Source organism: Silurus aristotelis, assembly GCF_946808225.1.
Source record: "Silurus aristotelis genome assembly, chromosome: 6".
In the NCBI taxonomy this organism is placed as follows: Eukaryota; Metazoa; Chordata; class Actinopteri; order Siluriformes; family Siluridae; genus Silurus; species Silurus aristotelis.
The window spans coordinates 9778320-9797409 of record NC_139579.1 but is presented as its reverse complement, the minus strand read 5'-3'; the positions used below and the strand labels follow the sequence as shown (position 1 = coordinate 9797409).

The following is a 19090-nucleotide window of genomic DNA, read 5'->3' as shown; positions in this document are numbered from 1 at the left end:
GTTACTGATCGAAAGGTCAGGGGTTTAAGCCCCAGTATTGCCGGGCTGCCACTCTTGGGCCCTTGATCATCAGAATCAGGAAGCAGAAAGAGCTTTATTGCCAAGAATGTTTGCACTTTCAAGGAATTTAATTGGTGACAGAAGCTTTCAGTTGCACTTAAACCTCTGAGCTCCAGGCCCTTAAACCTCTGAGCTCCAGGGGTACTGTATCATGGCTAACCCTGTTCTTTGACCTGTTGTAATGATTCCAGATACAGTTCCCCCTCCACCCCACCAGAGGGAGCTATCACTCGAGTTTTTAACACCTTTGGGGCTTCAATGTTGTATGAAGTTTACATCCTGTTGTTAGCCTTTTTCACCAGTGTTTAATGTTCTTAGATCTACTGGTTTTGACCCTGCTATTGTTTATGACCTTTTCTTTCTGCTTGTTGTATTTATTGAATTTGTTTGCCTCAGGGACTGCCTTTTTGTGCGCCGAACCTCATCGCTACTAATTACTGTGTTTGTGGATTCCATGTTTTGTTTTGATCCATTAAACCCAACATGAATTTTACACAACCGGATTCTAAGTCTACCCCACAGAATACTTACCAGCTTTCCAGGAAGAAATTATTTTGGCTTATCTGGAGCAGCTAAAGGCTCATCAGTCTGCCAACAACCACTTTGCTGCAAGCTCTCCGCGCTATGCTGAACCTCTAAAATTTAGCATTACCGAACAAATTAATGGCTCCCACGACTGCTTTCGGGGATTGCTTCAACAAGGCAATGTGTATTTTGCACATCAACCGGGGACCTATGCAGAGGATTCTGCCAAATGCTCCCTATTGCTAAAATTGCTTTCCGGGAAGACACTGCACTGGGCTGCAGCATTCTGAGAATACAATGAAGAGGTATGGAGCTCGTATGAGCTACCTATGCCAAATTCCGACTCACCGACAATCCTAGTGCCCCAGGCCAGACATGGTTATTGGCAGAGGAACGCCAGCGACACCTATGACACCAGTTTTGTTTTTTATTGTGGACTAGTAATTGCTGTGCCACCTGCCCAGAAAAACCCAGTCCTCAAACTGTTAAGGTGAGCTTCACTTCATCTTTCAGGTCTCATAGATTTTGGATCCACCGCCAACCTTATCCACAGCCAGGTGGTCAAAGATCTTGAGCTCTCCATTAAACCATGCATTATGCCAATAAGGATCACTTCAGTGGACAATAGCCCTATCAGCACTGGCTACATCACTCATCATACCATTCTTATTTTTCTTTGATTGGAACTGTTTCATGTGGAGGAGCTCACTTTATTTGTTATATCTTCTTCTGCCAACCTATTATAATTGGATTTCTCTGGCTCCAAAAGCATGACCCTGTGATCTCATGCTCCCGCAAGGAACTATGTCAGTGGTCTCTGAATTGTATCATGAGATGCATGGACAATCATATCAAACTACCCTGCTTCTCTGCATCGGTCGAAAGTCCCAAATAGAACACACCTATCCATGTTCCTGAAGAATATCAGGACCTGGGAGAGGTATTCAGCAAAGCAAGAGCCACAACACTACCTTACTACACCACTCCCTCTGGTGCTCTCCGCCCTTGAACAGCTCTGGGAAGCACGTTAATTTACTAACCTGCCTACAATTTTATCAGGATTAAAGCAGGGGATGAGTGCAAAACAGCCTTCCACACCACTTTGAGGGCACTATGAGTACTGGATAATGCTGTATGGCCTCATCAATGCTTCAGCAGTGGTTTAGGCATTCATGAATGAAATTCTGCTAAATTCTTTTTTTAATGTTTATATAGATGACATACTGAACTATTCGAAAACCCATAGTAGCCACATAGACCAGGTATGCACTCTACTACAACGATTATGGCCAGCTCATGGTCAAAGCTGAAAAGTGTGACTCCACAAGGACTCCATTTCTTTCGTGGGATATGTCATAAGCTGACAAGGGGTGGAGATGGACAACAGCAAAATCAAAGCAGTACTATCCTGGCCCGCTCCATCTAATATCAAAGAATTACAAAGGTTTCTCGGCTTCGCAAACATTTACAGATGTTGTATTTAAAAAATACAGCACCGTGGCAGCTCCACTAACAGCTCTATTACATGGAAAACCTGGAAAACTCCACTGGACAGATGACACGCTAAGAGCTTTTGAAGCCTTAAAGTGACTGTTCACCATGGCCCACATTCTGCAACATTCTGGCCCTAATCTCCCCTTTGTAGTGGAGGTGGAAGCCTCTAATTGTGGGATTGGGGGCATACTCTCAGGGCAACCCAGTTAAACTCCTCCCTTGTGCTTATTACTCACGTAAACTAAACCCTATAGAAAGCAACTATGATGTTGGCAACTAGGAGTTGTTATCTATTAAGAAAGCATTGGAGAATTGGAGACACTGGCTGGAGGGGGGGCCCAGCACTCTTTTCAAGTTATAACAGACCAACAAATCTTGAATGCAGTACATCAAGCAGGCCAAACAATTGAACTCGTGTCAAGCCCTTTAAGTTTTATTTTTAATTTCACAGTGACTTATTGCCCAGGTACAAAGAACCCTCTCATGCAAACAAGACCCCATCGACAGACCATCAAAGCCCAAACCCATCTTTCCACCCTCAGTCATCATCGCTCCAGTACGCCGGGATATATTGGAGGAGATACAAAAAGCACAAGCCCATCAACCTGCTTCTCCTGATTGCCCCCAACAGACAGTACATCCCTGCATCCTTATCATCAGACACCAGATGATATGTGGAGGGTTGTTTGATCTTTTCCCAAGTACGAACTTCCGTATGGCCTACTGGAACCCAAATGGTCCCAAATTGTGGTAGATTTTATCACAGACCTCCCAAACACACAGGGGCACACCACCCAATAGGTTGCAGTGGAAAGATTCTCTACAGTTTGTAAATTTGTTCTAATTCCACATCCATGGAGACAGGCAAGGTTTTAATGAACCATATTTTCAGAAAGTACGGCCTGGCCGAAAGACATAGTGTTGGATCGAGTTACCCAGTTCACCTCAATTCAATTCAATTCATTTTTATTTGTATAGCGTTTTTAACAATTAATATTGTCCCAAATCAGCTTTACACATATAATAGTATATAATATAATAATATATATAAATATAATATAATAATAATGAGAGAGAGAGAGAGAGAGAGAGAGAGAGAGAAGAGGGTGACAGGAAGAGAAGTATATGGATTATTAAGTGTCCTTATTGTTGTAGGAAAGTTAATATCACTGTGCAGTTTGGACTCCGGCAAGACTCGCTATGGCAGCATAACTAAAAGGAAGAACCAGAGGGTAACACCGACATCAGGGATCTCTGGGATAAGAGACGACCCACCACACCACCGTCAACAAACCTGAGTGAACGTGTGAATGTGAGGGGACAACAGCATACAAATATCCCAGTTCACCAAACACTCTATATCTATGTTCCCTCCAGATATGCGCCTTTACCTAAGAAAAAAATCTACTGATCAAAGGCTTGACTCAAATGTATTGACCTCTCATGTATGGCAGGCTTTCTGGAAACTACTGGGGATTTGAGGTAGCCTTACATCTGGGTACCATCCCCAGGCAAATGGCCAAGCTGAGAGAGTGAACCTTGAGCTGGGACACTTCCTTTGAACATACTGCAATGGAGAACAACAACAACGTTGAAAGGAATTCATCATATGGGCCAAATATGCAATAAAAAATCTTTAAATTCACTCTTCAACCAATCTCACCCTATTTCAGTGTGTCAACCACCTCTCTTCCCATTATTGGGGGGAAACTTGGGCATTCCTACAGTCAATTAATGCTCCATCTAAGCAGAGACATGTGGGAACGGGCTAATGTGCGCCTCTAGAGGACCGTTCATCATGAAAAGATTAGATTAGATTAGATTAGATTAGATTAGATTAGATTAGATACAACTTTATTGTCATTGTGCAGGGTACATGTACAGAGCCAATGAAATGCAGTTAGCACCTTAGATGCAGGCAAACATTCAAAGATTCCCTCAACCTTTCTACCAACCAGGTCAGATGGTATGGCTCTCCACAAAGAACATTAAGCTCAATTACACAGTAAGAAACTAAGCCCCCGTTTCATCTGGCCGTTTAAAGTCCTCTATCAAGTAAACCCTGTCACCTATCGCTTACATACCTATCATGACCATCCCACTATTGCCTCTCTCCCTCATTTCACCTCTCCCTCCTCAAACCCGCTAATGCCCCAGCCTCAGTACCTGACAGAGAACAAGACCCTCCTTTACCATTATACAGTGATTGCATGCCTGCGTACATAGTGCACACATACTCAACCCCTCACGCATGGAGGAATTCCACAGAAACCACCACCATCGACCAGGCCAGAGGAGGTGTTCTTAGACAGGGAATTCAATAACGATTTCAGATACAGTTCCCCCTCCAGCTTTACCCGAGTTGTGAACACCTTCCGGTTGTTTGCCATTTTAGACAGTGCTCTTTTTAAATATGATGCTACAAGCTTGGCACGCCTATTTTTGGGCAGTTTCTCCCATTCTTCTTTGCAGAACCTTTCAAGTTCCATCAGGTTGAATGGGCCACGTCGGTGCACCGCCATTTTCTGATCTCTCCAGAGATGCTCAATCAGGTTCAAGTCTGGGCTTTGGTTGGGCCATTCAAGGACATCCACAGAGTTGTCCAGTAGCCACTCCTTTGTTGTTTTGGCTGTGTGTTTAGGATGTACCATCATCCCAGTATGAGGTCAAAAGCGCTCTGGAGCAGGTTTTCATTAAGAATGTCTCTGTGCATTGCTGCATTCATCTTTCCCTTGATCCTGACTAGTCTCCTAGTTCCTGCTGCTGAAAAACATTCTCACAACATGATGCTTTCAACACTATGCTTTACTGTAGGGATGGTATTGGCCAGGTGATGAGCATTGCTCAGTTTCCTCCAGACATGGCGCTTGGATTCAGGCCATTCTCTCATGGTCTGAGAGTCCTTCAGGTGCCTTTTGGCAAGCTCCAGGTGGGCTGTCATTTGGCTTTACTGAGAAGTGCCTTCCATCTGGCCACTCTACCATACACACCTGATCGGTGGAGTGCTGCAAAAGTTTGTTATTTTTCTGAAAGGTTCTCCTCTTTTCACAGAGAAACACTGGAGCTCTTTCAGAGTGACCCTTGGGTTCTTGGTTAACCCACTTACCCCTACAAGATTGCTTGGTTTGGCCCCTAGAAAGGGTCCTGGTGGTTCCAAACGTCTTCCATTTAAAGATGAAAGAGACCTCTATGCTCATTGGGACCTTTAATACTGCATAAGTTTTTCTGTAGCCTTCTCTAGATCTATGGCTCAATACAATCCTGTCTCAGAAGGTCTACAGACAATTTCTTGGACTTCATGGCTTGGTTTGTGCTCTGACATGCACAGTTAACTGTAGGACCTTATATAGACAGGTGTGTGACTTTCTAAATCATGTCCAATCTACTGAATTTACCACAGGTGGACACCAACAAAGGTGGCAAAAGTATGCACATTGTTTACATTAGTACAGATACTCATGTTTTAAAAGACTTCAGTAAAAATTAAAGTACTGACTACAGTTTTTTACTTAAGTTAAAGTAAAGAAGTTTGGGCTCTGACATTTACTTAAGTAAAAAGTAGCCGTTACTACTACCTGTTTTAGTGTCATGCTGGTAACTGAACCTCACATAATATCAATGTATTAATACAAAAACTAAATGTATCCAGGCTGAACAACCACCATATAGAATACAAGCAGAGAAAAGACTAAGATGACATAAAAATACTATATTTCTAAAAGTATTGAGTTACCTGGTCATGTATGTAATTTCTGAGCATTGATTTCAACATTTAGTCCCAATTTGCTCTTATAATTCCCTCCACTCTTCTGGGAAGATGTTTACAGATATTAGGACCATTAAGAACATGTGGTAGCATCCCTTATATAAGAGACAAACAAAATTTTAGGGAAAAAAACAATAAACATTTAAATGGCTCATGACAAAGATATAACAATAAAACATTAGATTACCTGTATGTGCTTTCTCAAATTTGACCAAATTTACACCGATAATTTCGAACATCTCCCTTATATATGGCCATTGTTGAGGAATGTCTTTGTTTTTATTTATTTTCACATCAGTGACTCCCTCTGAATTCACATTAACCATTCCTCTTGTTGCCTTGCTCATTGTTAGCTCCGCTTGCCTACGTATTTGTACTTCGACACTTCCCACCTCTGGACTTCAATCAAGTTGTAGAAACATCTCACGGATGATTAGTGAAAAAAGGTTGCACATGAGCACCTGAGTGTTCTGGCAGAGGCTGTGAATACTTATAAATGTGAGGTATTTCATTTGTAATAAATTTGCAAAGATTTCAAATAAACATCTTTCACAGTGTCATTATGTGGTATTGTTAGTAGAATTTTGAGGAAAATAATGAATTGAATCTATTTTCGAATAATGCTGCAACATAACAAAATGTGAAAAGTTAAGTGCTGTGAATACTTTTCGGATGCACTGTATGTATGTATGTATGTATATATATATTTCTTCTTTTTTTTTTCCTTTCGTCCCACACACCACTGACTTTTCTGCAGTATCTGTGAATATCTCCTGTAGTGTATGCTATATATAAGTATGGAGATAGGAACTTTCTTAATCTAGGCCTGGGTGTTCAACATACACTATGTGGACAAAAGTATTGGGACACCTCACTTTCCCAGCCGTATGTGGTTCTTTCCCAACCTGTTATTGTAAAGCTGAAAGCAAGAAGTTGTATAGGATGTCTTTGGATGTGGTAGCATGAAACTTTCCCTTTACTTGAACTAGGAGACCCAATCCTGTTCCAGCATGACAATGCCCCTGTGCACCAAGACAGCTCAATAAATATATGCTTTGCATGAGTTGGAGTTGAAGTTCTCCTGCTATAGAGCTCTGACCCCAACTCTATTAAACACCTTTCGGATGAATTGAAATGCTGACTGCACCTCATCTCACCCTACATCAATACCTGACTTTACTAACACCCTTGTGTCTGAAAGAGCACAAATCTCTACAAGCACATTCCAAAAACTAGTTCCAGAAAAGTGGAGATTATTATAAGAGCAAATGGGGACTAAATGTGGAATGGGATGGTCAAAAATTACATATGAATCTTATGGCCAGGTGTCCACAAACTTTAGGCAATATAATGTAATTGATGTTTACATGACCAATCCCCATGGGGATCCATGAAATACAGTAGCTTTGAGGATGGATTTGCACTGTAGTTAATCTCAACAGTCTGCTACACTGACTCAGGATTACAGTTTGCATCTGATCACCATCACTGCACACCTTAACATCGTTTATCACCACTTGTTCATCAGGGACAAACTTACACTTATAAAGAACATCTTATTCATTCTTGATCACCGTATTTTTCTGTGTAAAGCTGCTTTGAGACAATGTCAATTGTAAAAAGTGCTATACAAATAAAAATGAATTGAATTGAATTAAAAGAGTGTACACAATTGTAAAGGGGATTTTAATAATTTTTTTGTAATGTCCTTTTAGAAAACAGCATGATCTGCTTTTATTTCATAAGTCACTGACATTAATGCACAATTAGTAAGTTTCACTAAAAACAGTGTTTTTTAAATTATGTAATTTTTGTGGAATGACCAAATTTACAGTGCAACTCTTGTAAACATGATTACAAATAATTACTTTCATACCCAGTTAAAAAGATTAAACTAAATAAATGCAACATTTAGTTTTAAATAGCTATAATAGATATTTATAGGGTTCAATCTAATTAATGATTTTGTTACATTTTCAGACCTTCACTGGTGAAATGGATGGACTACGATTTTTTATAAAAAACATAAATGTGAAAAGTACACACAGATTTGTTCTATATAATCATACCATTACTGCATTATTTCTACAGAATCATTACTGCAAAGACTTTTCTTTCTTGTCACCATGAATATTATTGAGCTCCACAATTAAATCAGATTTGAAAGACGGATTGTTTTTCCATTATCTTTACTACAGAATCAATTCTAAATCTGTCTGCATTCTTCTTCTGACAGAGAGTCTACAAGTGCATGTCACTCCAGTCCACACAGGTAATGTGGTGATGTAACCTGAAGCATCACACCTCCCTGTCTCCCTGTCTCCCCCTCTCTCTCTGACTTTCTCTCTCTCTCTCTCTCTCTCTCTCTCTCTCTCTCTCTCTCTGACTTTCTCTCTCTCTCTCTCTCTCTCTCTCTCTCTCTCGCTCGCTCGCTCGCTCTCTCATATACCGGAAAGACTCCTGTGTAGTTACTGTATTACGGCAGAGAAACATGCGCGCTCTTTTCAAAGGACATAAAATCGTGATCGGTTTGGTTTCTTTTCACTTGTTTTTCTCCCCGCTTTGGTAAAGGGGGTCTTTCTCTCTCTCTCTCTCTCTCTCTCTCTCTCTCTCTCTCTCTCTCTCTCTCTCTCTCTCTCTCTCTCTCTCTCTCTCTCTCTCTCGCTCAGTTTGATGGGCTCCTGGTTTTTCCCGTGTCGTGAAGATGCCGGTGATGAAGGGACTGCTCGCGCCTCAGAACACGTTTCTGGACACCATCGCGACGCGCTTTGACGGCACACGTGAGTTTCACTACAAGTTGTTGCATCGTGTCAAACTGTCGGATCTTTTAAATGGCTTTACAGTGTCTCACACAAAATACTCATTCTGTGAACAAAACTTCCTTGTTCATTCAGTCAAGTCTTATTTTTTACTTGTCATGGGGGTCCCTAGTGCCTTATATATAGCGACATTAACAATGAACATTATCCTATAGCAGCTTTACAAAATTAAATGGTTTAAGAATATCTGGGTGGCACCAAATGTCTTCTGCCTTTGGTGCTTCATATTCTCTTCGTTTACATTTACAGCATTTAGCAGATGCCCTAAGGGCCTTGTCATGGGATAGCAGTGGCAGGTTTGTGGTGCTGGGATTTGAACTTGTGACCTTCTGAGAGACCAATGCCTTAAACACTGTGCTACTTCCTCTTCTTTTACTAGGATGTGCTATTATTTTAAATTGATATCACTATAAAGTTTTTTTGGAGCCTGCAGCCCCCTCACCAATAGCAATGTTTTCTCCTTTATGAATCATATATATTCAGTGGAGTTACCCAGCCTATCCATTGACTTATAACAGAAAATTCTAAACTGATTAGGACAAGGGTTATTGATAGAGTTTTCTCATTGTTGTGCCAGGTTCTTCCTTTTCTGCATGATCAGAACATCTCAAATCAGCCTTCAATTTTGAGAACTAGAAAACGTGAAAATCTTGTTATACAAAGTTTTACTTCACTACAATAGGGACCATAAACACATATTATATGCTAATTTAGGTCTTTAAAAATCATGTAGGCTTATAAAATATGCATCTAGCACACCAGCTACAGCCAAAGGCTCATTGTTACAGCTTTAATAAGGGTTGTTTTACAAGGGTAATCCCAGCTTTAAGTTGTGTCGAAATACTGTATAATCAGAAAAAGAAACCTGTATGTAGCAGTCTGATGCATGTATTACATAACAATGCATGCCATTAATACAGCTAAGACCAATTTCAAGGATTATAAACACAAGCTTACCCAAAAAATCTAACTGGTTAAACTAGATTTAAAATCTGTGTTTTGAAGTCCATTGCTCATGATGAACAGTGGTGGTGCAATACTCCACAACTCCATAGAAAATTGTGTTTCTACATGATCATATTCTTACTGAATATGTAGTTTCTAACATGGAGCAATTAAAGTTAAATATAACTCTAAATGAAAACATTTGACTGTAAATGGCTTCATGTAAACCCTTAATGGATTTAGGTATACAAAAGGCGTGACAGTATATGTTTGGGAGTACTACAGATTACTGACCCCATTACTAAAGATGAAATGACAGAAATTATCACCAAATGGGCACATTCCATACCGGGGAAATATCTAGTCTACTTAAACAGAGATTTTTCTAGATAGATTAAGTTCATAGAACCTTTCACTTGATGATATAAACTAACCCCCAGCAATAGGGTGGACAGTTGTTTATTTTGCCAAGTGCTTCACTGACTAGTGCAGATGAAAGCAGTAAAGTATAAATTGTATAATCAGACTTCTGACTAAAATTCAGAGAGCAATTTAGACCAAAATGAAGAATAAAAAATATCTGTATTTATGTGGTCCCAGTTTGGCTCCCTTTCGAAATGGCATCTTATAAATAACTACAGTGATGCAATAAGAATGTGTCTGATATAAAGAGAGAAAATACTGACTCTAGTTTTGGAGTAAGAGCTTCTTTCTTGTGCAACAGCCTTTCAGACCATCATGTTAGAGGAATTTTGAATGTCAATACTTTGTTACCTGATGTTTCCATACCTTTCAAGTCTTTATGTTGAGGTTAAAATTCATTCATCTTTGGGAGTTCATTTCTGCCTCTTTCCTGAATGATGCAATGTCTATGTACTGCTAATATTATATTTGCATTCAATAGTTTGTACAGACATTTGTACTACTTTCAGTTCAAAAGCCCACATTTCCTGCCTCACCGCACACTGGAGTTTGCAGTGAATGTTCCCAATCAGAATTATATTCTTCTATGCTTTTTTTGGATAATAGGATTTTGAGTCCCAATCTTATATTTTAGGTGAAAACGAGAAATATATATTTAAAAAATGGTACTTAGAAACATAGGGAAAAAGTGCACCCTCTTTCAATTCTATTACATTTGCATTTGCAGCATTTAGCAGACGCCCTTGTCCAGAGTGACGTACAAAAGTGCTTTGAGTCTCTACCAATGAATAAATCTACACTTGTACACTAGATTACAAACTTAGTATAAATCAGACTATAACTCTTGATTTCTACAAAACAAACTTGGAAAGTGCTAATTTGAGTGTTTCAGGAAGAGGTAGGTCTTCAACCGTCGCTTAAAGATAGCCAGGAACTCTGCTGTACGGATATCTAGGGGAAGTTCATTCCACCACTGCGGTGCCAGAACAGAGAAGAGCCTTGAAGTATACTGTAACAAATTCATTGGCACTGCACTGGAAGAAAGATAGACAGGCAAAAGTTCACAATGCAGAGCTTTCTTTATTTTCTTTAATTTACACCCTGGCACATTCATTTCCAGTACTCACGCAAGGGCTCACCCACACACTCGCAGTCCAGGACGCCTTTCCTTCTCAACCTTTCCTTCTCAATGCCAGGGAACTGTCCGGCCTGAGCTCACTTCCTCCCCCACGGCATGAGAGGCAGAAAGTGGTAGAGAGTGCTCCCAGATTCTGAGGAGAGGGTGGGCAGGCATGTGGGTGGGGAGGGAAAGAAGGAAAGAGAGAGAGTGAGAGCAAGAAACTGCCTGTCCCTGGGTCACTGTCATTTGGACTTCCCTGGAGAGGCGTGGCAGACGATGGAGTGCCTGTTTTCACTGCTGGTCCCATCTTGCCGCACAGGACGCATTTGGCACCGCAGCGGCTGCAGCCCTCCTCATTAAACTTGTCTTGTGGTTGACTGTGTCAAATGCTGATGAAAGGTCCAGGAAGATAAGTACAGATGACAGCTTGGCTGATCGAGCAGCATGCAGTTTCTCAGAAACAGCCAAATGGGCCGTCTCTGTGAAATGTGATGCTTTAAAACCAGACTGGTTTGGATCATGGAGGTTGTTCTGTGAGAGATAGACAGACAGTTGGTTAAAAACGCATTCCAGGAGGGAAGGAAGTGAAGGTCTGGCAGATTTCCTTAATCTTCTCATCATAGAAGGAGGCAAAGTCATCAGCAAATTTACTACATATCAGGCTACAGAATGCCTGATATCTTTTTTTACCACAGCATTCAAAATGTTATTGGTAGGTAATTCATTTGCTCCATTTTTAAATATTTGAACACTAGGGCATAATTATGACTCAAAATCATCCACATAATATCACATTTCAAAAGTAAAAAAAAAAATTGTGTTATAGTCCTAGTGGTGAGCAAAGCTAGTTTCTCATCAGGCAAATAGCTTTTGTCAGTGGAAGTTTTTGAGTTTTATTTTATTATTGTTGTAATTTTATTCTGATTAAGACCTCAAAGTATAGCAAGAAATCTCCAAATAGAAAACCACAAGGGACATGCCTAATGAATTCTACACCACTTGTACCTAGAATTATAAGTATTAAGGGTATTATTAGACAAATTGGTGGTAAGGTACAGGAGTGGTTAATGAAGCACAGCATCAGCAGCAAATGACAAAACGAAACTCTGATAAAATAAAATTGACACCAAGTATCATCTTTAGTCTCTTTCTAAGCTGAAACTAAATAAAAAATGAAATTAGCAGAATTCTGACAGTGTCCATCACCAGCAATTTAGCTCACTGAGATCAACAATAGTATTGCTATTATACAATATAAGAAGTGTTTACAACCTTCAGCATTGCCTAGCAAGGATATATCTAAGGTACCTACAGATTTTTTCTTGGTATTAAAATGACCATTGATAATGCTGAGTGATCACTGTATATGCTAAATATAAGTGAGGTTTTATAAATGCATCCATTCACTTCTAATTCCCACACAGTGGATTGTACTGTATACAAAATGTTGTGTCAGACCGAGACAATCCCATTAAAATAGAAGGTTCCAGAAATTCCCCTGAGCCCCCTTCTGAGACTTCCTTCCACTGTCTGTCTCACTCCTTCTTTCTCTCCTTTGTGCTGCTGCTCACTAATCATACTCTGTTTCTTTAAATAGCACTCAGGTGTTACAGTTTGGGACCTGAGCTGGTGTGTGTGTGTGAGGATAACCATGCAGGGAGTGCTTGAAAACAATCTAGGACAGTACAAAAATGTTGTCACTACATTTATGAAAAAGTAGAAGGTGGGAAGTGGTATATTAGAGTGTCTTTCACTAATATTGTTACACTTGGTAAATATGAGCAAAGAAGGCTGTGAAAAATAGTTTATTTTTTAACCTTTAGATCTTTTGTTAAAATAATGACAAAAATATATTGCACTCATGTTCTCATGGAGAAAAAACAATGGCAAAATCAAAATAGTTTATAATTTTTGTTGTTAAGTGTCTTACACATTTATTGCCACTATTTTAGTCAGTTCTTTGTGCAACCTCTATTTGCAAAGGTAACAGCTCAGAGTCTTTTTTTATAATGCCTGGTGAGGTTTGAGAATACAGTGCATCTGAAAATTATTCACAGCACTTCAATTTTTCCACTTTTTTTTTTATGTTACAGCCTTATTCCAAAATGGATTCAATTCATTATTTTTTTTCACAATTCTACAGGCAATACCCCATTAAAATCTCTTATTATTTATAATAATAATAAAAAAAAAAAATCACATGTACATAAGTATTCACAGACTTTGCCATGACACTCAAAATTTAACTCAGGTGCATCCTGTTTCCACTGATCATCCTTGAGATGAGACTGTGGCAAGGAAAAACTCCCCGAGATGGCATAAGGAAGAAACCTTGAGAGGAACCAGACTCAAGAGGGAACCCATCCTCATCTTGGTTGTACCGAATGTCCATTTATAGCAGATATACAATGTTGTGGGGTACAGTGAAGATGATCATAAGCGAAAAGAAGTCCTGAGTCAATGTAGCAGACTGTTGACATTAACTACAGTCCGAATCCATCCTCAAAGCGCCCTTTCTTACTCCGGAATTTTATCTGTTTAAAAGACCATTAAAGCTTAATATTTTGCCATTTTGTGCTTGGCTCATTTTTTTATTTTGTTTAGGAGTGTAGTTTGAATAGTTTTAGGTGAAATCTAACTAACTAAGCTCATATAATAACAAGTAGGACCTAGTGTTTTTTTGTAGAAGGATGGAGATGTAATCTCTTGCAACAATAACTAGTCAGAATATTACTGTATACTTTTGATTAAAGAGCTTAAATTTTGAAAAATGTGTGTACTTTATCTTAAGTATTCAAGTATTACCGATTTTATAAGCCAGTAAACAGGTCTCTGGCGACCTAGTAGCTTGTAGTTCAGTTCTTACAGGTATCTTATGAGACTGACAGTATTACAACTTTTGTGTGTGTGTGTGTGTGTGTGTGTGTGTGTGTGTGTGTGTGTGTGTGTGTGTGTGTGTGTGTGTGTGTGTGTGTGTGTGTGTGGAAATGTACACTTTCAAATACAGTATATTTCTGCTCTCTCAATATGCTTTGTTTACCACCATATATGCTAGCTATAAGGTCCTTTACTTTTTACAGACATTTCAGGATTGCTGCTATAATCTGACTGTAATTCCATGCAAAAATGTGATTCCTTTCCATTTACGATGATCCAAGTAAGTTTTTTTTTTCCACAGATAGCAATTTCATCTTGGCTAATGCACAGGTTGCAAAGGGGTTTCCCATAGTTTACTGTTCAGATGGCTTCTGTGAGCTCACGGGTTTCACACGCACTGAGGTCATGCAACAAAGTTGTGCATGTAAGTTTCTTTATGGGCCTGAGAGCAGCGAACACACGATCACACGTGTGGATTCTACCCTTGAGAAGCGAAGTGAGCTTAAAGAGGAGATCGTGTTTTACAAGAAGAAAGGTGAGTAAAAATGACAAAAATATGTGCATGGTACCTCTACAGATTATTATTAACCCCATACATTTTTTAACCAGACAATTCACAAAATCTAGAGAAATTATAATGATATATATATTATTAGCAATGGCAAGTTTCACCGATCGGTGCATCTGAATAAAAGTTAATGTATGTGATGCAGCGATTTTAAAAAGTCTGCATTGGATACAAGTTTGCATTTCTATTGCGATGAATCGTTTTTAACATATTTGCATCGGAAAAAAACTATTTATTAATATAGAATTCTTAGTAGATGTGGTATAATATATATATATTTTTTTTATTGTTCTTTCTACAGGAAAATGCAGTTTATATATATATATATATATATATATATATATATATATATATATATATATATATATATATATATATATATATAAACTGCATTTTCCTGTAGAAAGAACAATAAAAAAAATCCATAACAATCCATAATAGTAAATTGCATAACACCTTTTTTTTTTTTTTGCATTGATTGCGATTCTTATTGCATTGAATCGCAATCAAATTAAAATCGGATCGCACTTCATTGTAATGGGGTGAATTGTATCACATTTCATTGGCAGCTGCTTCATATATATCTTTAATGTATCATATAATTAGCTACAGTATGCATCAAGATGCAAATCACATTAACCTCAGTTATGGAAAAGCACACTAATTAATAATAATATATATATTATGTATATACAGTGCACCCGGAAAGTATTCAAAGCACTTCACTTTTTCCACATTTTGTAATGTTACAGCCTTGTTGCAAAATAGAATAAATAAATTATTTTCCTCAAAATTCTACAAACAATACCCCATAATGACAACATGAAGGAAGTTTGTTTAAAATCTTTGCACATTTATAAAAAATAAAAAAAATTAAAAATCAAATAAGTATTTACAGCCTTTGCCATGACTCAAAATTGAGCTCAGGTGAATCCTGTTTCCACAGATTCTCCCTGAGATGTTTCTACAACATGATTGGAGTCCACCTGTGCTAAATTCAGTTGATTGGACATGATTTAAAAAGGCACACACATCACAAAAAAATCACATGTACATATTTATTCACAGCCTTTGCTCAATACTTAGTTGAAGCTCCTTCGGCACCAATTACAGCCTTAAATCTTTTTGAGTATTATGCTACAAGCTTGGCACATCTATTTTTGGGCAGTTTCTCCCATTCATCTTTGCAGAACCCTTTAAGCTCCATCAGGTTGGATGGGGAGTGTCAGTGCACAGCCATTTTTTGATCTCTCCAGAGACGTACAATCGGGAAAGTCGTACCGTTGCCACTCCTTTGTTATCTTGGCTGTGTTTTTAGGGTCGTTGTCCTATTGGAAGATGAACTGTCGCACCAGTCTGAGGTCCAGAGCGCTCTGGAGCAGGTTTTTATCAAGAATGTCTCTGTACATTGCTGCATTTATCTTCCCCTTGATCCTGACTAGTCTTCCAGTTCCTGCCTCTGAAAAACATGCCCACAGCATGATGGTGCCACCATCATGCTTCACTGTAGAAATGGTATTGACCAGGTGATGCCTGTTTTTTCTCCAGACATGACGCTTGGCATTTAGGCCAAAAAGTTAAATCTTTGTTTCTCATGGTCTGATGGACCACTCTTCAGTCTGGTTGGTTGGTCTGATTGGTGGAGTGCTGCAGAGATGGTTGTTCTTCTGGAAGGTTCTCCGCTCTCAACAGAGAAATGCTGGAGCTTTTTCAAAGTGACTATCGGGGTCTTGGTCACCTCCTTGACTAAGTTCCTTCTTCCCTTAGTTTGAACGGGCGGCCTGCTCTAGGAAGATTCCTGGTGGTTCCAAACTTATTCCATTTACGGAGGATGAAGGCCACTGTGCTCATCGGTAGCTTCATTGCTGCACAGATTTTTCTGTAGCCTTCCCCACATCTGTGCCTCCGTACAATCCTGTCTCAGAAGTCTACAGACAGTTCCTTGGACTCCATGGCTTGGTTTGTGCTCTGATATGCACTGTTAACTGTGGGACCTTTTATAGACAGATGTTATACGAGAACACTTGAATCGCAGGCTCCACTCTAATTCATCCCAAAGGTGTTCTATCAGGTTGAGGTCCGGACTCTGTGCAGGCCAGTCAAGTTCTTCCACACCAAACTTACTCATACATGTCTTTATGGACCTTGCTTTATGCACTGGTGTACAGTCATGTTGGAACAGGAGCAAGCCTTCCCAAAACTGTTCCCACAAAGTTGGAAGCATGAAATTGTCCAAAATGTCTTGTTATGCTGAAGCATTAAGTGTTAATTTCACTGGAACTAAGGGGCTGAGCCAGGTATTGAGACAAGAGACAAGTATTGTTCTCCTGGCAACCGCCAAACCCAGACGCAGATTGGACAGTGAAGAGAACATGTCTCCACTGCTCTAGAGTCCAGTGGCGGCGTGCTATACACCACTGCATCTGATGCTATGCATTGCACTTGGTGGTGTAAGACTTGGATGCAACTGCTCGACCATGGAAAGCCATTCCATGAAGCTCTCTACGCTCTGTTCTTGAGCTAATCTGAAGTTTGGAGGTCTGTAGCTATTGACTATGGCCTCACACTTCGTGGCTAAATTGTTTGTAGAATTTTGAGGAAAACAATGGAGGAATCCATTAAAACACACAATAATAAAAAAGCGCTGTGAATAAATTACTACATTTAATAGTTTTCACCAATACAAATAAATGTATTATAAAAGCTATGATTACCGTAATTTACGGACTATTAAGCTATTAAAATATAAGCTGCACCCACTGAATTTGACAAAGATTTTTATTTTGAACATAAATACGCCGCACCTGTCTATAAGCCGCAGGTTCCTACATTGAAACTAATGAACTTTACACAGGCTTTAATGAAAGACAGTGCCTGTTACACGGCTTGTATCTAAACAGTAGCCTACCTAGAAAGTCATTGTTCACCGTCTTCCTCCTTCCTTTCACAACAATTTCTCTTGGGAGTTTTTCTTTTGGCATCATGCGTTTGAAAATCACAATCGGTGAAGCTTTTCTCCCGATGCCGTGCAGCTCAGAACACAGGTGAAGTGCGTTTTTTCATGCCCGGTTGTTTTCAGTGTGACGAATGATTCACATTTCCTGTTATCAGTCCGAGTGAGAGGCAGGTCAAACGTCAGAGGAACATCATCCATATTTATGATGTGGTGCGGGCCGATTCAGTTGGAGCGCATCTGATTTAATATAAAGAATATAATTGGTTCAGCTGAACCCGTTCGGCAATTTCATTGGTCTAATGTTATGGGGCTCAGTTTTTTTGTCTTGAAGCTTGTGAAACCGAGAAAAACCCAGGAAAAATCCATAAATTAGCCGCTTCGTTGTTTAAACCGCGGGGTTCAAAGCGTGGGAAAAAATTAGCGGCTTATAGTCCGGAAAATACGGTATGCGGAGCATCCATTAAAAAAAAGAAAAAATTAGGTTTAACATTTTTATTTTATTTGCAATTTCCAAACGTTTTGAGCATTTTTTCAAGTGTCAACAAGAGATTTGACATCACCAGCTGTGAGCAATCAAGCTGAATTTTACCCATAATTGTCCTAGTACCTAGTATCAGATTGTACTGTATCAGACCTTTCTCTCTCTCTCACACACACACACATATTTATTAAATGAATATATAGAGAGAGTCTGATTGGTTCACTGTACTCATAAGGAAAATACTGCAATGTTTGAACTCTAACTGTTTTTCTGTCTCCAATACAGGTTGTGTGTTCTGGTGTCTTCTGGATATTGTGCCTATTAAGAATGAGAAAGGCGATGTTGTTCTCTTCCTTGCTTCATTTAAAGACATCACAGACACCAAGGCAAAAACCATCCCCATTGAAAGAAAAAAAGGTTTTGTGGGCTTGTTTGTGTATTTCAAGCATCCTTAAAACTTTATAATTAATATTATATCAATGTTTGAAAGAATATATGTTGGCATAATCCAGGAATACCAAGCTCACCTTTCTGATTTTTTTGCCTTTGTTTTCGTTTTAGTTACCTGCTTTGTTAATATTTAAATTATTAGGCCCACATGAAGTTCTGATAAAAAAAAAAACAAAAAAAAACATTATTATTGGCATTAACAGTGTCTGTGTTTCAGTGTTGTGTTGGGTTGAGTTTTTATTTTGGCTTTGACATAAGTAGGTCAGACATTAACAATAGCCTCTGCACCTGCTGTTGTGTAACAACAGTGTGAATGTCCAAATCTGCAGATATATTTCATGGATAGCAGGTAAAAAACAGTAAAAAAAAATTTGTCCCTCCTCTTATTCACTATTTAAATTTAAATGCTGAAAAGAAACAAAATGCAGTCTTATTCTTTTGCATTCAATTGCAGCAACATTACTGTCCAGAATGCCAAGTGCTTATTTTGCTTTAGTGTATAAATCACTGGTGTTTGCAAAGGACAGGTGAATAGTAGTGGGAATCATTATTTGAACAATATTTTTAACAAATTCTTACATAAATGTCAGGTATGATTATGAAATG

General features: G+C 39.0%; 1 protein-coding gene across 1 annotated transcript in view; it reads left to right on the top strand.

Annotated features, from left to right (window-relative positions):
* Positions 1-1116: 1116 nt before the first annotated feature.
* kcnh8 (potassium voltage-gated channel, subfamily H (eag-related), member 8) overlaps positions 1117-19090 on the top strand; it is a 75473-nt gene continuing 57499 nt past the window's right edge. Inside the window, exons 1-5 of the mRNA XM_083543415.1 lie at positions 1117-2780; positions 8082-8117; positions 8515-8625; positions 14331-14564; positions 18320-18451. Coding sequence (XP_083399541.1) covers positions 8550-8625; positions 14331-14564; positions 18320-18451 — 442 coding nt within the window. The 5' untranslated portion in view covers positions 1117-2780; positions 8082-8117; positions 8515-8549. The remainder of the gene's footprint in view (positions 2781-8081; positions 8118-8514; positions 8626-14330; positions 14565-18319; positions 18452-19090) is intronic.